The 27,979-nt window shown below is 43.4% G+C and overlaps 2 protein-coding genes across 2 annotated transcripts in view; both read left to right on the forward strand.

Annotated features, from left to right (window-relative positions):
- Nucleotides 1–118: 118 nt before the first annotated feature.
- On the forward strand, nucleotides 119–27,817 carry scaf8 (SR-related CTD-associated factor 8). The gene is made up of 20 exons (XM_048974795.1): nucleotides 119–374; nucleotides 2,223–2,306; nucleotides 16,950–16,994; nucleotides 17,401–17,562; nucleotides 17,648–17,804; nucleotides 18,662–18,789; nucleotides 19,195–19,371; nucleotides 20,975–21,051; nucleotides 21,375–21,495; nucleotides 21,841–21,972; nucleotides 22,071–22,177; nucleotides 22,519–22,712; nucleotides 22,832–22,932; nucleotides 23,046–23,159; nucleotides 23,451–23,607; nucleotides 23,828–23,955; nucleotides 24,279–24,417; nucleotides 24,514–24,579; nucleotides 25,424–25,645; nucleotides 25,825–27,817. The coding sequence occupies exons 1-20, from the start codon at nucleotides 345–347 to the stop codon at nucleotides 27,081–27,083; spliced, it is 3,600 nt and encodes a 1,199-aa protein (XP_048830752.1). The 5' UTR covers nucleotides 119–344; the 3' UTR covers nucleotides 27,084–27,817.
- The window catches only part of tiam2a (TIAM Rac1 associated GEF 2a), a 70,869-nt gene continuing 69,969 nt past the window's right edge, over nucleotides 27,080–27,979 (forward strand). The window contains exon 1 of the mRNA XM_048974791.1: nucleotides 27,080–27,097. The gene's annotated coding sequence lies outside the window, so the exon portion shown is untranslated. The remainder of the gene's footprint in view (nucleotides 27,098–27,979) is intronic.

Below are 27,979 nucleotides of genomic sequence, written 5' to 3' on the forward strand. Positions count from 1 at the left end.
CATTTTTATATTGACGCTGCAAGAAAATCTCACTTGAATATAATTTTAAAATAACTCTACATATATGGGGGGGAATGGAGAGTATCGATTTTCAGCAGTCTGGATTGAAGCTGTCACCTTTTGCCGGCGGCCGTCGCTTGCAGTAGCCGCTTTCGGCCGCGCGGGCTCGTCGGAGGCTCGCGCTGCTTCTTCTCGCCCCTCCGGCCGCCATATTTGGCTTCCCTACCACCTCTGTTAGACGCCGCTCAGAGAGCATGCGGAAAACCGGGCTGTGAGAGCACAGCGAACACCCTAAAAGCGCCGCCATTATCGTATATATATTCTTATATATATATAGTAACACCATGGAGGCCGTTAAAGCATTTAATGGCGAGGTTTGTATCTCATTCTTCAATTGAAGTGTATGTAATTGCTTTATTCTGGGGTTGGAGACGGATACAGAAGGGCAGTAGGAACCTGGGTTGACTAGGCCTCAGTAATCTGCACAGGCTAGCTAACGCATTCGGAACCGGGCCGTAACGTCAGAACTTCGCCCAAACACCCGTCTTTAGAAGCTCCGGCTTCGTTGTGGCGGTAGACGAAAGTCCCCCGCCAGCTGCAGTCGTCTCGGGAGCGCAGACTGAGGCACCGTAATGGCGAGGGAGTCCGAGACGGTGTCGCCAAACTGCGTCTGGGCTCGGCGCCGGGACCCGGCCGCGCGGTCCCGCCGCGCAGAATCTGCGTTTTAAAATGCGCTAAAACCTTAAATAATCCACCCAGTCCGTGTTATCCGTGCGAGCGGATGGTGCCCTCCCGTCAGCGTTAGCCTGTTAGCCGTGTTTTTAATGTATATATATATTTAATTTTACTGGTTACTAGGCCGCCTAAACAGGTCATCCAGTTAAGATGCTAACAGCTGATAATATGTGTATATATATCATGTTTATCTGCGCGTGAAATTCGTTAGGCAGCCCATCTAACCGGCCTTTTCTTAGCTGGACGGCTAAATTGCACGTACTATTACGTAGCTATTGCTAACGGTGTACGGGAAGACAAAGCCGTGTTTTGCAAAACTAATGCGTTTATTAATTTTAGTTAAATTAGCTCGCTGTTGCTTTTGGTACCGATCTTGACTAGGCGGCTACACATTAACAGAGCAGAGGATGACTTCGTAAAACAGCATACAAAGGCTGATCGGGCTAGCTACTGTTTATTTACATCGTTACAAGTATTGCAGTCCCTAAAGTGCTGTGTAGACTGATGGCTAGTTCTTCTTTTTACTTATTTTATTGTGTTTTGTACATGTATATTGATTTTGTTTTTAATTGCTAATACACGTATGGTGTGCTGTGGTACCTGAAAGTGATTTTTTTAAGCAAATGCGTATCCTTATTTGACAGCATGGCTTTGAAGAATTGCCCTTGATTACGTAATTTGAAGTAGGCCATGGAGTACAGTGTGTGGCCAGTACAGTATGAGGAAAATATGGTCCAGTGCCCAATCTTGACGTAATTGTGCTAGAGGGGGATAATGCCCGCTTTTCTTAGTTTGGTGATTTGCAAGTTTTTTGTTTTTTTTTCATCCCTAGAAACAGATTTGGTCAATATCCACTACATATGCATCTGTGTCAGTAAGCTGTAGTGGAATATTAGGTTGTCAACTTGCAGTAGCTCTTAAATATTCATTAATAAAGCCTGCATAGATTTACACAGTGTTCTCCAGTGTTTGTGGACAGATTTAGGCAAAGCACTTTCACTGTCACAGTTTGAAACCATTTCACTGGTTTCAAGTTCTTCTGAAAATATTGAAATGTGCTCTGAGCCCCTCTTTTTATTTCCTGTGAAATGTAACCACCACACAAAGGTCACACTAACATTCGTGTCACATGTGAGCACAAGTATGTGCAATATGATAGATGTGCATTCTACTTAAAATGATTAGTCAGCTATAAACTTCAGTTGAGTGATACGTGTGGTAAGTCAAGGTATATTCAGTGTAGTATTAAGATTGTATGATACAGCTGAAAGTCAGTAATTCGTAATTCTATTGCAATTCTTCACATTTTTCCTTGGAATAAAATACCAACTTTTGCAGTGTGAAAATAATTACATCTGCATTTATGTAGTTAAGACCACTTTAGCTAGTTTAATATAACTAAAAAACTACAAGGGATGCATCTAAGCCATTACAGATGTCCTCGGAAATATGAAACTAATGTCTCTCTTCTGTACTGTGTCTTTCAGTTGTACTCTCTGAATGAATACAAGCCTCCAATATCCAAAGCAAAGATGACCCAGATAACAAAATCAGCTATAAAAGCTATAAAGGTAAGTATTCGTTATAAATGCAGGAAAGGGAAGCTTTCACAGTGTGCGTCTCTCACTGCCTGTACCCAACGACTCCGCAGAGCCCCATCTTACATGTGACATCATTCCTGTGGGGGTGAAGACCCCCCCCCCCATTGCATAGCGACATTCAAGGGAACATGCCCACTCTTGCCAAACAACTGCATACATATTTTTTTCACATCACGGACAACCTTTCTGCAAAAACAATTCATAAGTGTGTTTTCATTCTGCTTTGAAAATTGAAGACATGACAGAATTTGTGCAAATAATCGACCGGTAATTTATTCACATTTTCATCCTTCATATTGGTCCCCTCGCCTTCTTCAAATTACCAAAATGGGAAAATCCTTTTTATGCAGCCAGTCTTTAGTACTTCATCACACTTAAGCATTTCATCCATAAAGGCTACAGAGGTTGCTATGGAAACAGAATGTCATCATCTTTCATCCAACCCCCCAGAAGCTGCCTTCTGTCCCTTGTTAATAGTACAATGAAATTTTTACCAGCATACTTCCAAATATTTGTCAGTTATAATTCCAGTTACTCAACCAAAAAATAATTATTTTATTCATCAGCATTTTAGACATGCAATCAGTGATTTAAAAGTTCATTTGGATCATGAAGTTGGAAAGATATTAAATCACTTAGAATTGAGCCACATAGAGCCATGGGCACAGAATCTGCAAGCCTGTTGAATCCTGTCCCAATAATGAACAAACCAGCACCACTGGTGTTTAAGTATTCATACAGTAATGTATAGAATTGTTAGGGGATTTGTACTTGGAGAGCCCCTCAACATTATTTAGTAACTAGATTAAGCAGTTTTTTTGATGCTGTCATGTTCACTCATAATAAAATATAACCAAGATGTATGTATGTACATATATGTATGTATATAACTTATGTACTTTGGCAGTGATTGTGTATTATTATTTACCTAAAGTTTTATTTTACTCCTATTATAATTCCAGTAAATCACAAGATGACTGCACATAAGTCATGTTGACATTCTAAGTCAAAGGGTCAGAATAGATATTTTAAGCATCGTCATTTTCGACGTGTTTAAAATTTGAATGGTTCTATTGAGAAGGGCCTTGCCATAGCAGGGGTGCGGTGGTTTGTTTGCAGTGCCAGTGAGACTGCTGTTGGGCCCTTTTGCAGCAATCCCGTGTGCAGCTTATCCTGTGTGTAGTGCATATTGAGGCTTATCAGGCAATCCACAGCTTAGATATCTGCTGAATTGTCATTGATAACTCTAACGAGGCACAGTGATTGTGCGTTCAGTGAAATAAGAAGGGGTAATGTAGTAATCTAGGTTCCTGTTACTACAGGAGACTAACAGCCAGTGATCTTAATACTGTCTAAATACCCTTAGTCACTAAACTAAATGACTGGTAAGCGCCTGTCACACACAGGATGCACTGTATAAAAGAACTGGGATGGGCCGATCCACATTTTTTCAGTTCTGATCCGATACCGATACACAACTGCCGATACCAATACAGATTGCAGTACAAGTGCTCCTTTTACCTATTAATATTTAATATATTAAAACTAGAGATGCACCGATCCGATATTCAGATCGGTATCGGCACCGATCCAGACCGTTCAGTTTTCCTACTACTCAGTGGGAGTGAACGTAGTAGTTCCACCTGCTGTGACGTCACGCACATGCCCTTTGCAGTACGAGGAGCATCAGAAAAGAGGGTAGAAAATCCCACTTAAACATAATGCACACAATTGTGCAAGACAACACGAGTAATGTGAAAAAAGCAGTGGATGGTTTGGGAGTCGCTGCCTTGAGCTGTTTTTGCATACTTACTGCAGCTTGTGATACACGAGAGGCTGCTATTCCAACAGCACATTTTTGAGACTTTTGCAGTTCATTCTGAATATCTTCCATGAGCGCATACAGAAGTGGTGAGTGCTTAAAATGCCCCACAGATTTTCGCCAATAGCAACAGCGTCGCTTACAGTTCGTTGCGATAGCAGCCCCTCGTGTATAGCCAGCTGCAGCGAATGCACAAAACAGCCAAGCTAGCAACTCCCAAATCATCCATTGCGTCTTCTGACAAAATTGTGTATGCTTTTTTTTAGTGTCATTAACTTCCAGATCGTCGCCCTCTTATCTGATGCTCCTCGTACTGCAAAGGCTATGCTCAGGACGTCACACCAGATGGAAGGCACTGCATTTATACCCACTGAGTGGCAAAAAACTGTACAAATCAATTTAATAATAGTAGTTGTCTTTTTACGTACTGCCAAAAGCTAAATAGATATCAGACGTGGCTGATACTCAATCCGTCTCATAGGTATGGATAACACACAGCTCTTTTGTTCCTTTAAAAGGTCTTGTGTTGTGCTACCGAGTGACTTGTCTCGTAAACATATGTTTATTTGTTGTTTTTAAGGACATTTGAGGGATAATGACATAATCGGATACTACTTCAGACATGAATCATGAATCGCTTTATTGGAATCGGGACACATTTTTTAGTCAGAATCCCTTGACTGTAATTAAGTTTTTAAGAAGTGCATTTCCATGTACAAAGCTGCTTTTGTTCCTGAAGGGTTTCGGTCTTTGGCAGGCAAGCCAGTGTGGTGTATTGATGAGGGAAAAATCTGGGACTCAGGAGTTTGAATGCAGTTTTTAATCTCTCAGAATTCTTTTCACTTTCCTGCAACATGGAATCAGGAATTATTTCCTGATACTCAGCCAGTTTTTTTTTTTTTTTTAATGCTTTAATCACGTTTGACAGTAACCCGTTGGTATAGCTTTATAATGTGTGAAAATGAATAACAAACAGCTGGATTGTTTGATGCAGAAACAAAGATCAAAATGCATAGAAAGCCCTATTCTAACTAGTGAGTGCATGTGTCCACAATAAATCTAACCCGTTTCAGTTCAGGGAGAAAGTTTGCTTACTGCAGCTCCAACTTTGTGAACAAAACCTGAGCTACAAAGCATGCAACCTTTATTTCTGTGTTAAACCTGTGTTAAAATTTGAAATAACCAAATTGGTATAGTTCTGGCTTTAAAAAAAAAGACTTAACGTTTTCGGTGACCTAATAAAACTAATAAAATGTCTGGGGCATTTTTTAGCAGTTTCTAAAGACTCGTCATTGTAACATTTTTATCTTCTACCAAGAACTTGTGCTTCTTATGAACGTTCACTGAAAACTTCATCCAGCCCCCCCCCCATAGTCTTACTGTGTTCGGTGTAATTCAGCTCTGTCAGGGACGCAGTGTCCTCTAGTTTTTAACTTTCATTGGCTAAATAGCCTTTCTTTTGTCCATAGCAACCATTCATGAGTGGGTGTTTGTTCAGACAGCAGTCGGTTTTTAATGTTTGTTCTGTGAGCCAGGCACACCGCTGCCCTCCCCAAGCAGCTCTTAGAGCTGCCACAGCCCGTGATTCATTTCACAAGTGTGTGCACGTGCCGTCGTGATTATTTAAATTTTTTTGCTATTTGTGTGTGCAGAAATTCATGCCGTGCCTGTCAAATAACACCTCTCTCCCCTTCCCTCAGCAGCTTTCCCAGCCACCTCCCCCCCAAACGCAAAGTGAAGCAGGAAGCGGGCATGAGAGTAACTGACAGATAAGGGCACCCTAACTCAGCTTAGGTAGGAGATGGGCTGTTTCCAAAGAGGAGGAGAAGAGCTGAGTGCGTCCGTGTTCGGGTGACACGCAGAAAGAGCCCGAGCCTATATGCGGGCAGCTCATTCCTGTGCCTTCAGCTCACTGTCCCCTATAGCTGCATTGGCTCTGACTGCATGTTGTAATGATGCTTTGTGGTTGAGCTTCTTTTTAAGTGGATCCTCTGTTTAGTAGGGATAGTTTTAAACAGTGACAGGAAAAATGAGGCTTTGGAAAATCCTGGGCAGAACTATTGTGTGTTTCCAGTCACCATCTATCTAAACTCGCTTCCCATTGGTTACACTGTTCATTTCCATTGGATTAAACCAGGTGGTGACTGAGAGCTCACTGTAGTCCCTCCCATTTTGTCACGTCCATAGCTGTGATTAATGTTCTGCTGTAGAACATCCTGCTTTTTGGTGTGAGTTTGCTTGCTATGCAAGGCATTTTCTTATTGAAGCAAGTTTGGGTATGTTATTTTTTCATAATGAGGTTGTTGGCTGGGAAGGTTACTTGGACGCAGGGTAATTGGGTTATATTACAGCACGTCTGTTATAGCACTAGATGAGAGGTTTTTAGATAGGAATTTAGTGGTTATTTTTTGCAGCAGTTTCGTGGAGGTTTTAAAGCTGACTGAATTAGATAACTGTTGTTAGTTTGTATGAGTTGCTATTAACTCAGATGTTTGTTTAATGTTTAGACTTTATGATTCGTTCAAATATTTTGTCTGAGGCTTACTCTTTTCATTAGTGCGTTTTATCCTTTTCTATAAAAATATCGATTTACATGGATGGAATTTCAGTATATGCGCTGGGCATCATCCATAGATTAGGGAGGTCATTCGGAAGTTTTACGTTGTGATCAAAATTATTTTTTCTTACTGTTTTTGCTTTTTTTTTTTTTTTTTTTTACTATAAAGCAGTCTGCTTGAATATGTAACCATCCATTGTAGATGTCACACTGCCTGTTTCATTTGGGTATTTTAACACTAATTGTATGTATTGCCAGGCTTATGCAGAAGATGATTGGTTTTTTTATATTTGACTTTTTGTGTGCTTGAGTAAGACCTACAGGTATTAGAATCTTTTATCCATGAAATTCTCAGATCCCCGGGCTCCTATTAAGTCTCCTATTAAGATATCCTTAACACTATAGGCTGCCCACGGAGCTACACTTTGCTACTCAACGACCTAAAAGCCTTCTATCTGTGACAGCATCAGCCTGTCTGTGCTTTTCTCCCCCTTTTTTGTGGTGTGCACATTAAAGCTTCTCGTGAAAAGTCTGCATGTTGTCACAGTGCACATCCCATCAACAGAAACAAGACAAGTAACTTTGTTATGCAGCCACTGAAGCAGGCATTAAAATCGCCACTTCATGCCCTCAACACATTTTTTTTCCCTGTGGTCGAAGCAGGGAGTTCCAAGAGTAGGCTTGTTCAGTAATACCGTATACTGCGGTATTTTGGCTGTACTGGTGAATTTTGAAATCTTGGCAACACGATTGGATGAAAAAGCGGGTGGGGTGGTCCGGCAAGAAATAATTTGTGCAACCCCATCCACCACAAATTGCCAATAAGATTTAAAAATACGAAAATAGGGTTATTTTTGAAAGTACCGTCAAAATATCTATATACCACAGTACAATGTCTGGATAGTGTGGGGAAAAATCAGATACCATCCAATTCTACAAAAACAACTATTGGTATTTTGCAACAGTCCTTGTAGGATTTTTTTTATCCCCTTCAGCATTTCATATTTGTCTCGGAAGGAAACTATGTTTATGCTGATCCAGTGGATGCTCCAGTAAAAAAAAAAAAAATAACCTACCTGGTTACATGGAAAAACATTGTGTACAGATACATGTCGAAGATGTGTTGAATTCCCGATTCGTGCACATCTCCAGTATATTATCTGCTCCCCATGTATGCAGTCTGTCTCCTTGCAGTCGGTGTGTCCGGCTTTTTTCCACATCAGACAAATTTTGTGACGTAGACTAAGATTCCCCTACGTTATCCCTGTTGTGAAAAGTGTAACATCGGCACAGCATAAGCACTCACAGTGAGCTGCATGACCCTGCAGCTACCTGACCGCCCTACCAGGAGAAGAGCTCTATGAATGCACAGTGCAGAAATAGAATAAGCTTTATTTCATGTGGATGCCTAATACAGTTTGAACTTCAGAAATGCATGGATTTTTAGATTTCTGACCGTATCCTTAAACATCCATGTAATCTTATGCCTTATACCACGGGCATTGTGCATGTCGCTGACTGTAAGTATTCTACATGTCTTCCCTTAGGAAGGCCTTATCACATGGAGTAGGGGAGGGATTAAAGCATAGGTTGTAGCCAGAGTGCCCTATAAATTTTGCATTTATTCTCTCTGGTTACCATTTACCCCAATGGTTGAGGCATTACAAGTGAACTACCTTTTTGGAGGAAGCTGTATTGGGGTCTTTTCTAATACTTGACCCAGCAGCTTTTGAGTCCATGTTTTTGACTGCAATCCTATGTGCTTCTCTGAAGTACAGTGAGCATCCGCCAAACACAGCTTTAGCCATGCATTAAGTTTTGATTTAACTGTATAACGGCCAGATGTGGATTGTGTATCCAGTGTTGTGAAAATGTTCTTTCATAATTCATATAATGTCGTCTTCTGGCCGTTCCTGTTATCTTGGAGAATATACGTGGTGAGTGGAGTTGATGCAGCTCTGTCAATGATAATTTGTAACTGCAGTAGTTCAGCGGTTAGGATCTCGGTCTGCATCTTCCAGGCAGCTTCCACAAAAATAAACTTCACTGAATGAGTCTTTTCAAATTGACACAGAGGCTGAATTTGCTGGGGGGGCGGGGGGAGGTTGCTTTTTAAGACTCGTTAAGGATTTTCTGAACGAATAATAGATTCAGAATATGCTTTATACTTGCTTTATACTTTATATGCTTTATACTTGACACTTAAAGCAAAAAATGTTGTTTTCGATTTCGTTCAAAACACTTTCAACACTTTTGTTTTTCAACTTCATTTTAACTGCCAGCTGCACTGTAGTATGACATATGACGACTTCTGTATTCTCAAATGGGTCGTCATGTTAGCATAACGTTTATCCATCCTGAAATCACTGGGACAGTCAGTAGTCCTCACGGCTGGGGAGTTGCCGTCACCCCAAAAAGAAAAGCCATAAAGCCCATAATAAAATGATATTTTTATTTACTTTCTATTTTTTGTCTGTCGCCTGGAAAAACGACTCATTGCCAGGCTGGCAAGTGTACTTGAAATAAAACTAAAGGCACTTGTGTAAAATGCAGTGGGTATGTGTGTGGGAATGTTCGAAAAAGCCACCAAAGACGTATGAAGCAAGTAGCTGCTCTGTATAAATGTTTATTATAGTGGGCTTTACGTAATCTTTAAGTACATTTTAAAATTAATTTACTTTTTTATTAAGCATTTCATCTGCGTTGATTTGTATAAAAAATGACATTGCTTTATAAAGCTGTTAATACTTATGGCACATTAATGAAAACAAAAGGACCACAAATGTCGTTTCACATCTTGCTTGGTGGCTAATGGAGGCTGACTTTCATTGTTTTTTATTTTCATTTGACATTTGAAAAGGCATGCAGTGTTAGGAAGAAATAAAATCTACTTTTGCTCTTTTTTCCGATTGATAAACTCAGAAACAATTAATTGAATATATTCATTTCAACAAATTCATACATAAATGGTCAAGAAATTACCAAAAGTCTGTTTCAGGTTCGGTTTTTGGACAAAAAAAAAAAGTTTTGATTAAGAAAAACATTGATTTTAGTGCATCCCTACCGTCAGACAGTACAGTACTGCTGTATTTAGGTTCGCATAGATCTTGGGGTATCTTCAACAATGCACCCTGTCATATAATCAGGACAGATGTTTCCATCATGTCCACAGCTGAAGGATCATGGTAGGCAAACATGATCACAGTGGGCCTCCACAAATGTGGGCACACTCTGGCAGAATGAGCTCATGGTTGGTGTAACTGCCAAAGGTCAGGGAAATGGAAGCTTGGCATGAGCCGATTACCTAAGCTTTGTTCATCAGAGACCCTCCCACTGCATCACTGTGCACTCTGAGATTTATTGAAAGGTTTTTTCTCCCAAACACTTGAAGTTTTAATCTGACTTGCTTTTTCAACTTGCCAGAAGGTGTTGTGTAGAGCTGCAGTGTTGTGGATGTATGAGAGTGAATTCCCCAAGGCAGGTAGCCCTGTTAAGTATGTCGGCTAAAAGTTGCTAGTTTAAGCCCCTGAGGGGTCCTGATATTAGTATTCTGGGGTGAGGTGCTTAAGATGAATTGCATGTGTATAAAACGGTTCCACAAAGCAAGAATAAATAATAATAATCATCCTTAATCTTTCATGGCCCAGTATGTGTTGGGTGCACAATTTTGATGGCATTAAGATTTCTAAGAAATGAAGGCTTTCTATGATATACTCTTGTAATTCATAGGCCCTGTTTTAGCCCCTAAGGGCCTCAAAACCAAAACTACAACATAATCACAAGAAATGCCATGTATCCCTACTATTTCCTGTAGCTCCTTAGCATTTCTAATTTGATTCATCGGAGTATAATGATTGATTGTACCTAATTAATGTACATTGTTTACAGTTTAAAGTGCTTTTGCGAAGGTGATCAATCTAAACTCTGTTCAAAGGTCTTGTTGCAGTGCTGATGCTGACTGTACTAAGCTATTTGCTCTCTAATGATAATAAAAGGTAGATTTGAGTTTAATCATTTAAATCCCCAGCATTTTAATATGGGTTCCCAGTCCCATGTATTATAAATGGTTTCTTGAGGAAGAACTTAAAGTGAATCAAACCACTCAATAGGATTTAATGGTATCCAAGGATACAGTAAAAACCTTATTCTGGGAACAGCTGGTTTAAGCATCACTTTGGGTGATGCTATTATGCCAGTAAAATCGCTGTAGTAGAATGGTGTGATGGGAGTAGTGTTTCCTGTGTAAATGTGCAGTGTTAGACTTGGAGTGAGGCAAGGCAAAACATATATATGCTTAGTTTTCCATCTGAGGCTGTGACCAATGATTTTTCATCATCCCTACATTTTATTCACCCAACCTCTGCATGCAAAGCGATTACCTATATGTATATGAACATGGATCAAGATGTGCATTTACCATCCCATTTCAAAAGAGTATTAGATGATGTGAAGCATTCTTTTCTGTATATTCTGACAGTGGTTTTCAAGCCATATGGCTCTAGCAGTTTGCAGTGAACTTCAGGGAGGTATTTAGCTGCAATATTATTGTAAGTTTCTGCGGTATTTAAATTCCAAATTGCACTTAAACACTAACTACTTAAACTTCTAATGTTTTTGAGCTGATGTTTTAGAGCACAGTGTTTGCTCTTTACAGTCCGATATCTGGTAGGGTTTACTTCTGAGTCCCTTTTCTGTACATGTTGTGTAACTTCATGTAAAGATTCACAGTTGTGCTGTCATGTTTTGATGTTTGACCAGTCACTGAGTGCATTTTCAGTTGGCTCTTTAGATACAAATCCAAGCACTGGTTGTAAAAACAGTCTCTCTAGCTCATTTCAGACCTATATCAGCAATACCACAACTTCAAGGGCAGGGGTCCTCAATAATTTTTACCCTGGGCCTAAATTCCATCAACGACACAATCAAAGGTCACCTGCCCGCGAAATAGTTTTCCAGGCGGGGGTTGGGGGTCCCACACAATAATATTTACCAGGTGGATGTGGGAGGTGTCCTGATTTAGATTTTTCTGGAGGTGGCAGAAGGGTAATGTAACTGCCTACCTTGCATATTGCTAAATACTTATAGGTAAGATTTTGAGCACTAACAGTTAATGTCCCATTGTTTGATATTTTGTTGGCTCAATCTAAAACAGCACGGATAGGAATTTGCCATTAATATCTTAGTTATTAGTCAGCAGTGCCCCACCTGCAAGATTCTTTAAACTTATTTCTGTTTTTAATGTTTTTTTTTTTTTTTTTAATCATCTCTAATTTTCATCAGTAGCGTGTTGTTGTACAGCCTGTCATGGAAATGCACATTCAGTATTTTATGTTATGCATTATTAAGTGCAACCCAACCAGCATGAGATTTAAATGCGAAGTTCTGTTTGTTTACAATATGCGTGTTCAACACAGATGACAGTTTGTGATATTTAAAGCAGGGAGTGGATCAGGCTAATGTGCTATTATCGTTTTAGTAATTCAGCATCAGTAAATTATCTTATGTGGGTTGTTTTCCAGCTGGAATCTCTTCCTGAAATGGAAGTGACGATGCTTCAGCATTATCCGGTGTTTTGGCTGAATGCTTGCATTAGCAGAGGTGGAAGATTGGGCAGACCCCAGTGGGGCCCTTGTGATGCTCCTAAATACAGATATATATATACTCTAGCATATTGTTTCAGTTCGCAGTGTGTGGCTGTTCAACTCACAGTCTGTTCATGTTGTCAGCCCTTTGCGCCCATTGGCCACTTGTACTGTAAAGCACTGTGATGATGCAGCAGCATATGAAACATGAGGCTCTGCTGCCTCCTACAGTTTGTGAAAGGTAATGTAGTATCGGTGCAGTGATGCTCCCTTTAAAACATGTCAGCCATATTGTTATGCCATTGCATTCGTTGATTCCTTGATAGCCTGGTAACTATGCCTGTATCTATAAAGTGATGTATGATATTTACCACCATTTACTTTTTGTCTTGGTTAAGATAACAGTTCAGAAAGCATTGTGGGTGTGTCTGTTCACACATATATGCCTGTTAACTGCAATCGACTGTAAACTGCACCAGTCCAATTAACTGTTATGCACAAATTGGTATAATTCAAATATATTACGTGGGGATATTTAAAGACTATATATATCTATTTCTTGGGTATCAGTACGCATTTTCATTGTCAAACACGCACTGGAGCTCAGCAGAACAAAACTCCCCCCCACATAAATAACCTTCCTCACCACTACTCTTAGTGTTATTTTTGTTTTGCACCTTGAAGCCCTACCACCTTGCTTGTCTTCAGACTGCATCTGTTCATTGGCACTGATGCCTCCTTGCTTGCTGCCAAGAGAGGGAGTCAGAAATGAGGCAGATTAACACAGCATCGGGGATATTACTGTAGGACATTAGGCATCACTCTGTGTTTCCCCGATATGATAGGTTTAAAGTTTTACCTCACTGTGTATGGGTCAGCGCTCCAAACGAACTTTTTGAATTAGTTGCACTGGTGCGTCTAACTTTTTCCGTTTTGGTGCACCACCATAATATTTAGATGAAGCCAAAGCACCTTCAGTGCCTCGATAATACATTTTAAGAGTTACCTACATTTTAAGAGTTTCCCATACACATTAATACTTTATGTAAATGATTATAAACAGGGGTAAAGGTGCAGATAAATGTTTGTCTGTATTTGAATCACAGCACAAACCAAAAAAATTCAAAAACTTCATTATTTTAAAGCACTTTTTAAAATTTTTAAATTATTTAAACTTAAATGTAGGTGTTCGAAGTACTTAAACTGAAAATTTCAAAAACTCAAATGACTCGAAAGTATGTGCTACTCGCAGATACTTGTAGAAAAAGCTTTGGTTCACCACTGCCTGATGCTCAAATGCTGCGGTGAGGGGGGGGGCACCCTGCTGGACACAGGATGTGTTTCTTATAGCAGTCTTTCTGAAACTGCGTTTGTGTTAAAGGTGTTTTTATTATTAATAATCAGTTACATTTAGCTTGATAGTATAATCAGCATGTTTCATTTCATTATTAATGTATTGATGTATATTTAGCTAAATAGTGTCAGATGGACAAAATAGACAATGATCACGAATGTTTAAGAAAAGTGTGTCTGGATTACGTGTAATGTAATTAGGCCTAGGTCTGCAATCACTGTAAATGGTTAATTAATAAAAACATACTCTTTTAAAACATTTGTAAACATATAGTTTCAGAAACACTGGTATAAGATGACGCTTCTCTGCCTTTGATTGGCTCTGACCCTGAAAAAAAACATACAACTGCGAAATGGTAGCTACACCAGTGTAACCAAGGAAAAAATTTTGTTGCGCTCGACACACATGACAGCTCAGCAGTTTGAATGTGAACTCTGGGAACATGATCCTTCCGATGACACACTGCTTTGAGTGTTGTGAGCCATTTCGTTGTCAGCAGGTTCACCGGAGTCATTCCTTCTGGAACACGTGATTTTCTGTATGGTGCAGCTTTAACGTTTGCATCCATGCTTGTCAGGACATCACATGAAAACTGGGTGCATCTCTTAGCCACCTGAATAATACTGAGACGAGGAAACTTCCCACATTAGTGTTTAGCCTTAATGCTGTTGTGATGGGACAGGTGGTACTGAGGTGAGCTGCATTATTCACTTAGGATAAGTCTCTTAGAACAATGGCTAATTTCTTTTGAAGTGATAAAGAACGAGTCTGACATTCAAGTCTTATTTTGGAATTTTAAAATGGCCGAATATGGGTGTCGCACTAGTCGATTATTTAATCATTAATTCCTTGGGTTTACTTTATTCGGTATTTTGCTAAGTATCTTTTCTGAATTGCCATCTTGCATAATGATTTAGCGATCTTTTTACTGTGTTTCCATCGCAGCTTGTGCAAGCTCAAAACATATGAATGGCATTTTCTTGTCTTGCTAAAGACAGCAGGCTTTGTGTGGAGCAACACTACTCCTCTTCCTAATGTTACCTGATTAACAAAAAACAAAGTGTCATTGCCCACAGCAGTGTTACCCAACCCAGTCCTCAGGGACCCACAGACGGTCCACATTTTCACTCCCTCCCAGCTCCTGCTAGGAAGCAAAAACGTGGACCGTCTGCAGGTTCCGGAGGGCTGGATTGGGAAACACTGCCCCTCAGAAATGGGAAATGAAGGAGGAAAAGCCCAGCTGGGTGAAATCGTTGCAAACACACATGTATGTGTCAATGCATCGTTTGTGCTCCAGGCAGCCCTCAGTAATCAAAGATAAGCCTAAAGTCAGTTCTTTTTATAGAGGATGCCAAGGCAGTCTATGCCGTTACCTTCCCTGATTCACTTAATTAAAGAAACAATAAACAAATGTTCATTTGACGGAACCTAATGCAAATTGCAAAGATGCAAGTCCTAAGCCGTTATTGACAAATGGTGACCAGATTAGGCTTAGCTTTTTGGTGGTCAGAAACACTTACCTAATGGGGGGAAGTTTTATAATGGTCCACCTGGTACAGATACTGCGATGACGTCATCGTGTGACACATAACAGGGTCAGGTGTACTATAGTACCTCCGTTGAGTTTTGTAACAGGAAAGTCAGTTTTCTACCTTGCATTCCTTTTTAGTTTTGTTTACAATAAACAAACAGGCTTGGTAATTTTCATTTGGTAGGGAATGGAGAAAGGTGAAATAAATTTTATTAATCCCTGAGGGCAAATGGATGGAAATGGAGCAGATCTGAGCAGACCTAAAATGATAACTGTGTGTCATAAGGCAACACACTGTATCAAACATTTTTTATGTCAGCATGACAATTTACATTTTTTTTCCCCCTTCATCTTCACATAAAATGGATTGCACTTATAATTCTTTATACGTTTGAGCCACGTGTGGTAGAGTAAATGCTTTCATAGGGGTCATGTTTTGGGTGATTTTTACACAGTGATTTTTTACACTTTTACAGTACTTTTACAGTGGAGCTTTTTGTTAGGTTCACACGCAGTGATGTACTTTTACAGTGGAGCTTTTTGTTAGGTTCACACGCAGTGATGTACTTTTACAGTGGAGCTTTTTGTTAGGTTCACACGCAGTGATGTACTTTTACAGTGGAGCTTTTATTATAAACACATATTGACCATTCTCTTTGTTTCATGTGCCGTTCTCATTACAAGGCATTGTGGGAGAAATATGCTGATTGAAAAATATAAATGGGAACAACTTATTAAGCTAATTGGGTTTGGGAACAGGAATATTAAAGCAGATGTTTTCACTGCAGTTAAATATATTTTATATCAAATATATTAAAACTGCCATCCAAGGCCTTTTCCCCCACTTCTTTTCATAATTTATAAGTCCAAGTGCACCCTGATTTTCTATTAGTCTTCGTTGTTGAGAATGCTACATAAAAAAAAAATAATAATAAAAAATTCTAGCTTGAAAGTTCAGACACAAAACACATGGTAGACAAGGTAATGTTTATTCATTTATTGGGCTCTGGTGGGGAACAATGTAAAAGTGAAGTTTATGCGTCAGCAAAATTAATATGAAAAATGTCAGCCGTTCACTGGTTGTATACCACACTGTTGTATGACCGCTGGTCTATCATAGCTGTTTGTTATGCTTTTCTGAAGTGAAGGGTGCATGTTTATGGCAGAACAGGCAGTTTGTGAACCAGCCAGGAGTCCATCCATCCATCCATTTTCCAAACCGCTTATCCTACTGGGTCGCAGGCAGCCAGGAGTCATGGACGCTATTTCTGATAAGCGGGACAGTTTTCCTGCAGGAGTCAAAATTTTGGATTATGGTTCTTGTAAGTAAGAGTACTGTGTAAACATCCTCTAGGTTTACAAGCAGGAGTATCTGACTGTGGTGCTCTTTGCACGGTCGTCTAATGGCTCTGCAGAATTTTCTCTGCAGGATAATGGACTGTTCATGCTACTTTTTATATATTAGCCTGATTCCCCACTCCACACATGCATACTCCTCTGGGTAGTTTCTGTAGTGGTTCAATTCCCTTTGAAAGACATGCATATAATTACTGTGGGCAGATTCCATTAGGACTTTTTCTGCTTTCAGCCCAGTATGAAATAGCAATAATCCTGCTAGTGCATCTAAACGTGGCCGTTGCTGCCGCCGCTAGCTGCCATCGTGGAAAGTGATGCCCAGCTCATCTACTTGCACTGCCGGCTTCGGAGTCTGACTGCAACATGCTGCGTCTTACAGAATCCCTGTTTTTTTTTCTTTCTGTTTTGCAGTTTTATAAGCATGTCGTGCAGAGTGTGGAGAAGTTCATTCAGAAAGTAAGTCCCTTGACGCTGAAGTTCACATACTGCATACCTCACATTAGCTTGTTTCTCTGTAATCAAATGAAATTGTAATAATTAACTGAAGGCATTAAAGTACCTGTTACCTGGTGCCTGATGGTTATAATATTCTGTAAATGTTGTGCAGCTTTACCTCACGTCTGTTATGGTTTTGGGTATTTTTTGTAATGTAGATTTTTTCCATGTGGGCCCTGAATACTTACCATAACAGCATTTGTTACACACATAAGCTTCAGTTCGCAGTTATATGATTCCTTATGGCTGCTTTTGCAGGATGAGTCTGTGCTGCTTGTTAACCCCCACCCCCCCTGTGTTTTTACCAAGTTTGAGCTTGTTGAGTTATGCTTAGAGACTAATGAGATGCCCCTGTCCCCTGTGGCAGTGCAAACCGGAGTACAAGGTCCCCGGCTTGTACGTTATTGACTCCATAGTGAGGCAGTCGCGGCACCAGTTTGGTCAGGAGAAAGACGTGTTTGCACCACGCTTCAGCAAGAACATCATAGGAACCTTCCAGAACTTGTATCGATGCCCGTCTGATGACAAGGTGGGTCCCAGCCAAAGACCTTTAAAGATAAAGCTACACCAGAGAGCTGCCTTGAACGGTAAATATTTGTGTATGTGTGTCTCAGAGTAAGATCGTGAGAGTCCTGAACCTCTGGCAGAAGAACAGCGTCTTCAAGAGCGACATCATCCAGCCCCTGCTGGACATGGCGGTGGGGCTGCCCCCGCTCAGCGTCACGCCCGTCACGACCAGCAGTGCAGCCACCGTCAACAACACTACCCCAGGTGAGTAGGCTGAGCCCAGACCTGCACGCACATTCACATGAAAGGGGACACACTTTCAAAGGTGGGTGCAATGAATGATACGTTAGCTCAGCCTCTATCTTTTTTGTTAAGCAGTATGTACCATCCTCCCATCATACGTTTTTAAAGAATAGTTTATAACTGGTTGATAGCATAAATCGTCGTCTTTTGTTATACTGACCTCTTGTGGCGCAATCTCCACATTTCCTGTAAATCCATGTAGATGTGTGTGTTACGCATGTGCTGTTTTCACTTCGTTGGGATCAGGATTGTCAGCTGAGTTTGAGATTAGGCTTGGGTGGTGTCTCATTTTCCATAGTGTCCTTATGTTACGCTGAGGTGGATGGTATTTAGATGGTATTTTCGAGAGCTATTTTATTGTGATCATTTTCATCTCTTTGCTGTCAGACTGACTCGGAGACAGTGTGGCGAGTTTGTGAAAAATGAACCAAAATGTAGAGGAGAAAAGGGAGCAAGAGTTGGTCAGAAGAAATAAATTTTCCACTGTATGGAATTATTTTGGATTTTTATCGGAGAGATTTTCGGCAAAATCAAATTGTTGGCACACCTCGTGCATCACCACCAGCTCATGTGACAGACTCCATTGATGGACAGTAAAAGGCGTGTTTGGTTATGGATTATTTTGGGGGAAATTTTCAACTCATTTGTTTATAGACATTGCATATTTATCGCAAAACAAATTCACATCACAATATTGAATTATTTCCAGTACCATTCAGTCCTGATTGCAAATTATAGTAGCATTTACTTCAGTGGTGCTGCGTTTGATTTTGGACCAAGACTATTTTCTCTCCTTGTCCCTGATACACCGTGTGCAGGGACCCCAGCCACTCCTGCCACCCCCGCCAACATTGTGCAGAGCTTGCCTGATTGGGCGTCGCAGATCTCGAACACGGACACCGTGGCTGCAGTGGCCCAGATCCTGCAGTCTCCGCAGGGGCAGCAGGTGTGTGCACCCCTCCCTTGCTACAGTAACGACCTCCCACAAGCACACATTAGTTTTGATTGGTAGGCTTTCATATAGAATATTTCAGGATAATGTTATTCCTTTATCAGAAACTTAGGGCAAAACACGAAGTCCAGCTTTGTTCCTTCTTGTGGTTTGTTGGGATTTTATTAGCTAGCTGAGCATGGATTCCTGCACGGGCTGCATCAGATTAATCTGGTGCTGAATAATTCAGTGCTTCAACAAGTCGTAAAAAAGACATATAAGGAATATAGAACCAAACCAGGTTATTTGCAGTCGCCCAGTCTTCAGCTGTGCGATTTAAACGTCTGTGCTGCGTGTCCCTGTTGACGTCAAACGTATTTCTTATTGCCGGTTCCTGTAACCCTTACTGCTCGCCTACAGCTGCAGCAGCTAGTGCAGAGCCTGCAGCTGCAACAGCAGAAGCCGCAGCCCTCGCTCCTGCAGGCCCTGGATGCAGGCCTAGTGGTGCAGCTACAGGCCCTCACTGCGCAGCTCACAGCGGCTGCCGCAGCCAACACCTTCAACCCGCTGGAGCAGAGGGTGTCATCCTTCAACAAGGTCAGTATAACCTGCAAACCCCAATTATAACAGGAAGTAGGTGGTTGGTGGCTTGGAGAGGTATAGTCCCAAGACATTTTATTTTTAAAAGATACATTATTAAGTGTGGGTGGCTTAACCCTCCGGAGTCTGAGGCCTCTCAGCCACCTTCGGGGTTGTCTGACATGCCATGACATATTAAAATATTTCACCTATCTAAAAAACATGTGCTTTTATTCAGCACAAACTCAGCACCAATAATCTGTGACCACTTAGAATGTTGTTATTGTTTTTGTTAAAAAACCTGACATGCTGAGAAATTGTAAAAAATCACATTATAAACATTTCTAGCCAAGACGTTTGAGCTCTGTAGCTTATAGACACAGGGGTTTGCTACAAATAGGTGAATGAGACATTTTATGCGGTTTGATTACTAAAGTGTTAGAACACTTTTTATAAAAGTCAGTGGTCTACACAATGAATATTGATAAGATAGATGTCCCCACACCTGTAGGTGTTTGCATACTGTCAATGGCCCATCAGTCTGGAATGTCACTGCGCCCCCCACCCATCACTTTGGAAAGGCAGTTTGAAACGTAACAAAAGTAGCAACAATAAAATCCTTTTCACAGTTTATTGGTAGATGGAATGAAAAATGAAAAACTGTGAGCAGTCGCTAACGAAAGTGATAAATATGATGCAGTGTCTATGCAGAGTTAGCGGAAATAAAATAATTCACTATTATTAACCCTCTGGGGACGAGGGCATCGTCGACCGCGTATCTTTCTTGTGTGTTTCAGTTTATATCTTGCTGAAACCTTTATATAGAATCATGAAAGAAACACTAACAGAATCCATAATCTGTCTTCTTTTCAAAACATCCATTATCGGAAGTATTAAAGTTTTTCAAATTAGGTTAAATCGGCAAAAAATAAACCATGTCACTTTTCTATGTTTTGCCTGCACCGGGGGCGTGTAGCACAGCCCTCACCTGAAGATTATTCATGTTCTAAATAGCCGCATTACTGCGTATTCAAACGAATGAGCAGCGGTACAATGAAGACGGGTATGAGACTCGCCGCAGAAAGTGGCAACATTGGTGCAAAGCTTCAGCAGCACAGACATACCCGTGTGCCATATTGTAGCCGATCACTGTGAACACCACCCAGACATGTGCTCTTGTTTGTTTCAGTCACAATGGGCGTATTCACATATTTCTTTACCCAATTTCAACTATCGGATTATCATGTTATTATCATGCAAATAGCACGATTTGCAAGTGGGTGGGCGATCAGAGCTGCTTTGAGAAGTCAGTCACTCTTGTTCTTTTTATTCGTATCACGAAGCTGTAAAAATATATTTAGTTTCTACCCATATATATTCGAAAAGTAGACCGTCCAAGGTTTCTGTGGGTGTTTCTTGAAATGTTTGTACGACACAAACTCACAGAGATATTTAAACGGTTTGGCGAAATTTTTGTCAGATCCAGCCGGCGCGATCGCCGACTCCAGAGGGCTAAGATGTGCGTAAGCACTGATCCACGTGGGTTCACAGAGTGGAAAAACTGGCTGGCATCTGCAAAATGTTCCTCTTTTTTGACCTGAACATTTCTCTCTGGTCGTAGAAACTCCTTGGTCAGTTTGACTTTGGAAACGATTCTGAGCGTCCCGAAGAGTCCAAGAAGGACACGTCGTCTCAGCTGTAAGCATCGCGCTGGTGGTTCATTCCCATCATGCAGCAGTACTTCTCGTTCTTGTCACCCCAGCCTGTGCCCTGTCACTTCCTCTGCCTAGTTACTCTGCTTCCTGTCTATACAAGTCTTTTGGGAGAGGCTAGTTGGATGTACTGAAATGTGATTTTAGTAACTTGTAGTGGTTTTGTAGTGTGTATTTCACCCAGTACTTTTCCGCTTATATTATAAGGAGGGTTTTAGGTTAATTGCCTTACTCAGGCAGGTCCTTCTGCTGGGGCTTGATCCTTCAACCTTCAGCTTATGAGTGTTTTCTCTTATCTGCGTCCTCCAGGCCGATGGTCCCAGAGTCCATCAACAGCTCCCTCTTCCACCAGCTGGCCGAACAGCTGCAGCAGCAAAACTTGGAGCAGTTCCAGAAGCAGTTGCTGGACCAGCAGCACCAGCAGCAGAAGGTACCGCCGTGACCCAGCTTCACAGCCCCAGAATTAATTATTGGTTCAGTCACAGTACAAAATGAAAAAAGGGGAAATCCCTTCCCTTCCTACAAATTCATTGTTTTCAGTTGTGTGTTTTATTGTATGTGGGGAAGAGTTTTATTGCCTTCAGGCCCTGGGTAAATTTCCTGCTGAACCACAATGAAAACATGAAATTATAATGCTTGCGTGTTTTCTCTCTCTTATAAATACCTCAGTGGTCATATTTGTGCGTGCGTAATTACTGTGATAAAGCTTAAGTGATTTTGAATGGGTGCCCTCACTGCTTTTTGACATAGTCTCACGGTCGTGCCGTTTTCGCAGACCATGTCTATGGAAGGACAGGAGGCCATATTCGGCACTGATAACTCGGCCACGCCCTCCCAGAACAGCAGCCAACAGCAGCTGCAGGAGACCGACGCTAAACTGGACGACTCCATCGACAACCAGCAGCAGGCGAGTCATTTTCCAGCCCGCGGGCCACAATGCCAGCGATTTGTGCATCAGATCGAGGTTTTCACTCGGAGACTCGATTCGCGTCTTGCCACTTACAGGACATGGACCTTGACGAAGGGCAGGACACGGTGGATGGGGAGATCTTTGAATCTGAGGAGAAGGCCGTGAGCACGAGGTCCAGGACGCGGTCAAGATCCCGTTCCAGGTGCGGTTTGCTGTGACCCGCATAGTTACCCCCCCACCACTTGAATCATCACTTTAGTGATTAAATAACTAAAAATTGCCGTGCCTTTGTGGGTATTTTGCGATGGCTTTTACTGTGAAGCGTTAAGCCCTGCAGAGGCCTGTGAAACTGCCAAATAGCCTTTAATCATTCATACATTTTGCAGACAGGGCTGTTATGCTGATTTGTAAGTGGTTTAATTATTGCTTTTTTGGCCCTTTATACTGGTCTGTATAGTTAGCAGTGATGGTAATTGCATTTTAACGATAAGCAGCACTCTCCCCGTGGTCAGCTTCTGCATTCCCTGGTTCTCACGCCCGCAGGTCACCGCGGAAGCGTCGGTCCAGGTCCCGCTCGGGCTCGCGGAAACGCAAACACCGCAAGCGGTCGCGGTCACGCTCCCGGGAGAGGAAGAGGAAGTCGTCCCGCTCATACTCCAGCGAGCGGCGGGCCAGGGAGCGCGAGAAGGAGCGGCAGAAGAAGGGGCTGCCGCCCATACGCTCCAAGACGCTCAGCGGTGAGGGCCTTCAACACCCACGGTTCACTGCTCGCCATTGATCCCATTGGTTTTATTGATTGATTTCCTGTGACTGCTGTGTTTTATTTTTTAGTAATTCTTTTCTCCTACCCCAACAGTATGCAGTACGACACTGTGGGTGGGGCAAGTTGATAAGAAGGCTACTCAGCAAGACCTCACCAACCTGTTTGAAGAATTCGGCCAGATTGAGTCTATCAATGTCAGTGTCCTGCCCGACATTAAGACCTTCGGTGTTTTGTATGTTGGTTATTTTATTTTAACCAAGCAACTAAAACTGACCCTTCTTCCATTGTGCTTCATGGCTTCTTCCAGATGATACCCCCCAGAGGATGTGCTTACATCTGCATGGTCCACAGGCAGGACGCTTTCCGTGCACGACAGAAGCTCAGCACTGGCTCCTACAAGATCGGCTCTAAAGTCATCAAGGTTGTGGGGGGTGGGAGTAGATGTGAACGGAACGCTGTGTAATGAGATATTTTAATGAGACTCCGATCTTCCTTAACAAATCTCCCACATCTCTGCAGTTGTTTAATCGTAAATCGTTCCATTTTCATTTGTGATTCACATTCACGTTGGCAAATTAAGCTCCATAATGCAGTAAACGTGCTTCACAGTATTACAAATGGAAAAACGTTTCCATATCGAGAATTTGGTTTAAGTCCAGAATCTGAGATTGTAAGGAAGGTTCTTCAGCTGAACATCTCCCCGCACTTGCAGATCGCCTGGGCTCTGAACAAAGGGGTGAAGCAGGAGTACAAGCAGTTCTGGGACGTGGACCTGGGTGTGACCTACATCCCCTGGGAGAAAGTGAAGCTCGATGACCTCGACGGCTTCGCCGAAGGTGGCATCATCGACCAGGAGACCGTCAACAGCGGTGAGGCTCGACTGAGGACCGCCCCAATGTTACTACTGCCGAGGGGTTCGCTGGGACCCCCTGTGGCCATGGTGACATCCTGGTGTCTCAGTGGCATGGTGTCCATACCCTTGTCAGAGTGTGAATGTGGGTACATGTGCACATCAGCATGTGTATGTGTATAAAGAAAGTGGTCTGCATACATGCGTGGTAACTGACTTTGGCTGTTGGCTCGTTTCAGAGTGGGAGGCGGCCCGCAACGCAGAGCCAGTCAAGGAGTCCACCAGCCAAGCCGCAGTGAGCGCCGACCCCGGCAGCAGCCAGCAGACAGAGGCCTTCTCGCAGCCAGTCACCATGATGCCTGTGCAGGTAGCCCCCCGCCCCCCCATCTGGTCTGGTTTGGGTACCATGGGAAATTAAGTGAAACCTACAGGAAATGAACACAAAGAGAATCTTTTCCGGTCAGAAGCTCCTTTTGAAGCACAAGTTAATATTTGAAATTGAAATCTGTGGCCCTTCCTGCGGTTTGGCGTCTCCAGTTAAACAGGAGGTTGTGCTTCCTTCCACCCATGTTCTGGGTACTGTAGGCTGCGCTCATTCGCACTGTGGTGTCACATTAATCTCTTAGTCTCACTGCTTGTTGTATATTCAGTGCCTTGTTTTGCATTAAACTACGCAAATTTCCTTTTCAGATTCCAGTAGCGCAGGGTGTCCCTGCAGTGGGTCTGGTGCCCCCCTCCTTCCCGGTCACAATGGCGATGCCCCCCCCAGGCTTTGGCCCACCGCCCCCCTTCCTGAGGGCAGGGTTCAACACCTCGCAGCCCCCGCCTGGTGAGAGAGATGGGAAAAGCGCGTGACCCAGCGGCTGCTCCTGTCTGCTTTTTCCGCTCGGTGCTCATTCATTCCCGGTGCCTTTTTGCTACGCAGGTTTCATGCCTCCGCCTGTGGTTCCCCAGACGACGGTGGGACCCGGGATCCCATCTGTCCCCACATGTGAGTTTCTCGAAGCGGCACGCGTTCCCCTCAGCTGGGCCGTGTTTCTTATGTGGCCCCAGGGAGGCACCACATGCACCTGTCTGCAGGAGGGGCTTGAGAGCACGTCCTCCGGCGGCGCCCAAACAACTTTTAAGCCCTAAAATGCCGTTCTGTAAGACGCCATTGTGGAATGCAGAAAAGGTCAAAACATATACTGCTTTTTTCACCCTAACCGTCCCACCCTCTCCTAGTTTGTGTTGTGTGCATCGTAACCTGTCAATTTTGAGCTTAGGGCAAAACACAAAAAGCAAGTCCTCTGGACTTCCCAGAGGCTGTGCCAGACCCCGTGTGGCACTTATTTACTAGTTTGTCAATTTAAACTTTAGCATTATTTTCAGTCAGTTAGTTTAGAAAGACAGGTGGGAGTTTAATATGAGATCTTTATATGTGACCTACAACGACTGAGATGTACTTTAAGGTAAAGACATGTTGTCTTTGGTTAGAAGAGCTATTCGACACACGTACATTACGATGTAATAATTTACAAATTATTAAGCCACACCTCACTTTTAACGAATGACTGGCACAGTAGAGAAACGTAAACAACAGATACTATCGTAACGTTGTTACGTCTTCAGGAATGACGTATTGGGGCTTGAGAGTGGCATGTGTGCTCTCCAGATGCCCCTCTACTCTCTCTCTCAGGGCCCTCCATGTGCTCTCAGGGCCCTCCGCGCGCTCTCAGGGCCCTCCTGCAGCCAGATGCCTTTCAAAATAACTGCTTCTTCGCCTCAACAAGATTGTCGTTTTCTGATTGTGTGAGATGGTCTTCTCACATCTCTCCCCATCATCCACGTTTCAGCTCTAGTCCAGCCCTCCATGTCAGGCACACAGGAGAACGTGAAGGACTCACCTTTCGGGTCCATGATTCCACCCGTGAGCAGCATCCCAGGCAGCTTCATCCCCCAGGGTCCAGGCTCTGGAGTCTTCAACCCCGTGGCGGTGCCCCCTCAGCCGACGGCAAGCGAGAAGCCCCCGCAGGTGGCAGACGGGAGGGATGCCGCTGTGGACATAGCGCTGCAGGGTAGGTGTCGAGGGAATTCAAATGCAGGACGCATGGGGCCTTGGCAGGGGCTGTGAGGGTGGGGGCAGTGAGTGAGTGAGTGAGTGACAGCTCACTGGGATGCCCAAAGCCAAATTCAGGATAATTCTCACATTTGCTTTAGGAATCAAGGACAATTTAGTTTCTGTTTTCCTGCACAGGGATGCAGACCGTGCGGAGTGGCATGGGTCTCCTGGGCATGCACCCCTCGGCCTCCCTGAGCCACCCCCTGCACCAGGCGGGCTTGGCTAGCCAGAGAATGCCTGGACTGCTGCCCCTCGACCTCCGTCCTGGGTTACTCCAGGGAGCTGGGGCTGGTACCGGGAGCAGGTTCCCCATTCTCATGCAACCAGGAGTGACACCTCAAGCCAGTGGTGTGGGATCCGGCCCAACACTGGAACCCAGCCCACAGCAGCAGCCCCCATCCCGTGCCCCCTTCCCCCAAGTCGACCCCTTCACTCGGGCCGAGGGCTCCTTTGGGAGTCAACCCGGCGACAGCCTGCCAAAGCCTGAAGATGAGGCCTCTCGTGGTGCAGACCGTGCCCAGCAGGAGGGAGACCAGGACTACCGCTTTCCACCTCCAGAGAAGCAGCCTGCTGGCCCGCCCCGAACCCCAGCGGAGCCCAGGGAGGGAACAGGCAGGGCACCGTTGCTAGAGCCCCGGGAGACGTTGCGGCGGCCGCCGGGGGAAGGCAGAGAGGCTGGAATGGGCAGGAGGGAGCCTCTAGGCGCCTTCAGACCCGACAGCCGCTGGGGTCCTCCCAGGGGGGACTTTGATGAACGAGACCTGCGAGGACCGCCAGCTGGGGGCCCTAGAGGTTTTCAGGAGGAGCGGCCAAACGGGGGGGCCACCTTCACCAACCGCTTCGAGAGCCGAGGAGGAGGAGGGGGGCCTGGCTGGAATCGCGGCGGAGCAACTTTCGAGCCCGATGTGCACCAGGACTTTGATGACCGCCGCAGGCTCTGGGAGCGGCAGAGGGACCGCGACGACCGGGACTTTGACTTCCGCAGAGATGTCAATGGGGGTCGGCTGAGCCGCGAGCGAGACAGAGACAGAGAGAGGGAGCATGACCGCGACCGTGGGCGTGACAGAAACCGTGATCGGGACCGCGAGCGGGACCGCGACCGGCCCCGGGAGCGCGATGGTGAGACCTGGGCCCCCGCAGCATCCCTTTCTGCCACGCCATCCGGACCGGAGACTGCCAAACAGCTGTGGGTAAACGGCGGGAAGACTGAGGCGGCGCCCCCACCGGAGCACGCAGCGGCGCCATTGCAGCCCGTCCCAGAGAAAGCCCCCAACGAGCCAGACCCCCCCGAGCAGCAGGCCACCAACATGGATGTAGACAGTGAAGAGAGTGAGCCGAAGCAGCAAGCTGAGAAACAGCCAGTGGTAGAGAGCACAGAGACTGAGGGGACATAATCATCACTCAGTAGGTAAAGACCATTTTGTAAAGTTGTCATCTCTGTACTCATTTAAGTGGCTGACTGGACTTGTTAATATCCCACTTGCCGTCTGACACAGATACCTAACAAATGTGTTCATCTTTCTCATAACGGTGTACAACTTACTTCTATAGATGGCTTGCTAGAGGACCCAGTGGTAGGTAATTTCTATTTTTATTTTTTAGTTTTAACGAAAGCCACCCCACGGTTTCAATTAGGTGATTTTTTTTTTCCATGAAGTGCTTGCCAAAACGTTTTTAACTGCACACGGATGAAAAAAAAAAAAAGGCTGTGACCTTCCTATGGAAGAGTTTAAGGAATCCCGGCTGTTTCTGATGGATTGACTGCCGATTTGCGGAATACTTGAACATAGCAGTCGCTGTATCGCCCGTATTGTCTGACTCCTTTTAAACGCTGCTGTCGGAATCTGAAATGCCTTCGTGGTGTTTTATGCTCTCTGTCTTTTTAAGCATAACATAAGTACCGCAAGTAAAGTAAGAACAGTACTGAGTTCCAGTTTCTTTTTTGAAAGGACAATTTTAATAAATTAAAAATGTTCTGTATTATCCCCAAAATAAATGTCTGTGATTTGTTCATCATATTGCAGTGATTGAAACGACTACAAAAAAGAAAAAAAATATATATATAAGTATAAATGAATGTTGGGTGCATCCTGTTTTTAGTTGCTAATAAACATTTTGTTTGTTAAAAGTGCTGTAGGATTTTATTTCCCCAACTACAGTTTGAAACTGTAATTGTACCCCCCCCCCAACCTCTGCACACAAAGGTCAGTATGAAAGGTAATTTGTCAGATTTAATAAAATGATATATAGGTGCTGTGACGTGAGAACGTTGGTCGTAGCTCCTTAACAC

Source organism: Brienomyrus brachyistius, chromosome 14 (assembly GCF_023856365.1).
Source record: "Brienomyrus brachyistius isolate T26 chromosome 14, BBRACH_0.4, whole genome shotgun sequence".
Lineage (NCBI taxonomy): Eukaryota > Metazoa > Chordata > Actinopteri > Osteoglossiformes > Mormyridae > Brienomyrus > Brienomyrus brachyistius.

Coding starts and splice junctions, on each gene's coding strand:
- scaf8 (XM_048974795.1), top strand. CDS start 345: ATGGAGGCCGTTAAAGCATTTAATGGCGAG. Junction 2,307..16,949: donor CAGCTATAAAAGCTATAAAG/GTAAGTATTCGT, acceptor TCTGTTTTGCAG/TTTTATAAGCATGTCGTGCA. Junction 22,713..22,831: donor ACGCTCCAAGACGCTCAGCG/GTGAGGGCCTTC, acceptor CTACCCCAACAG/TATGCAGTACGACACTGTGG.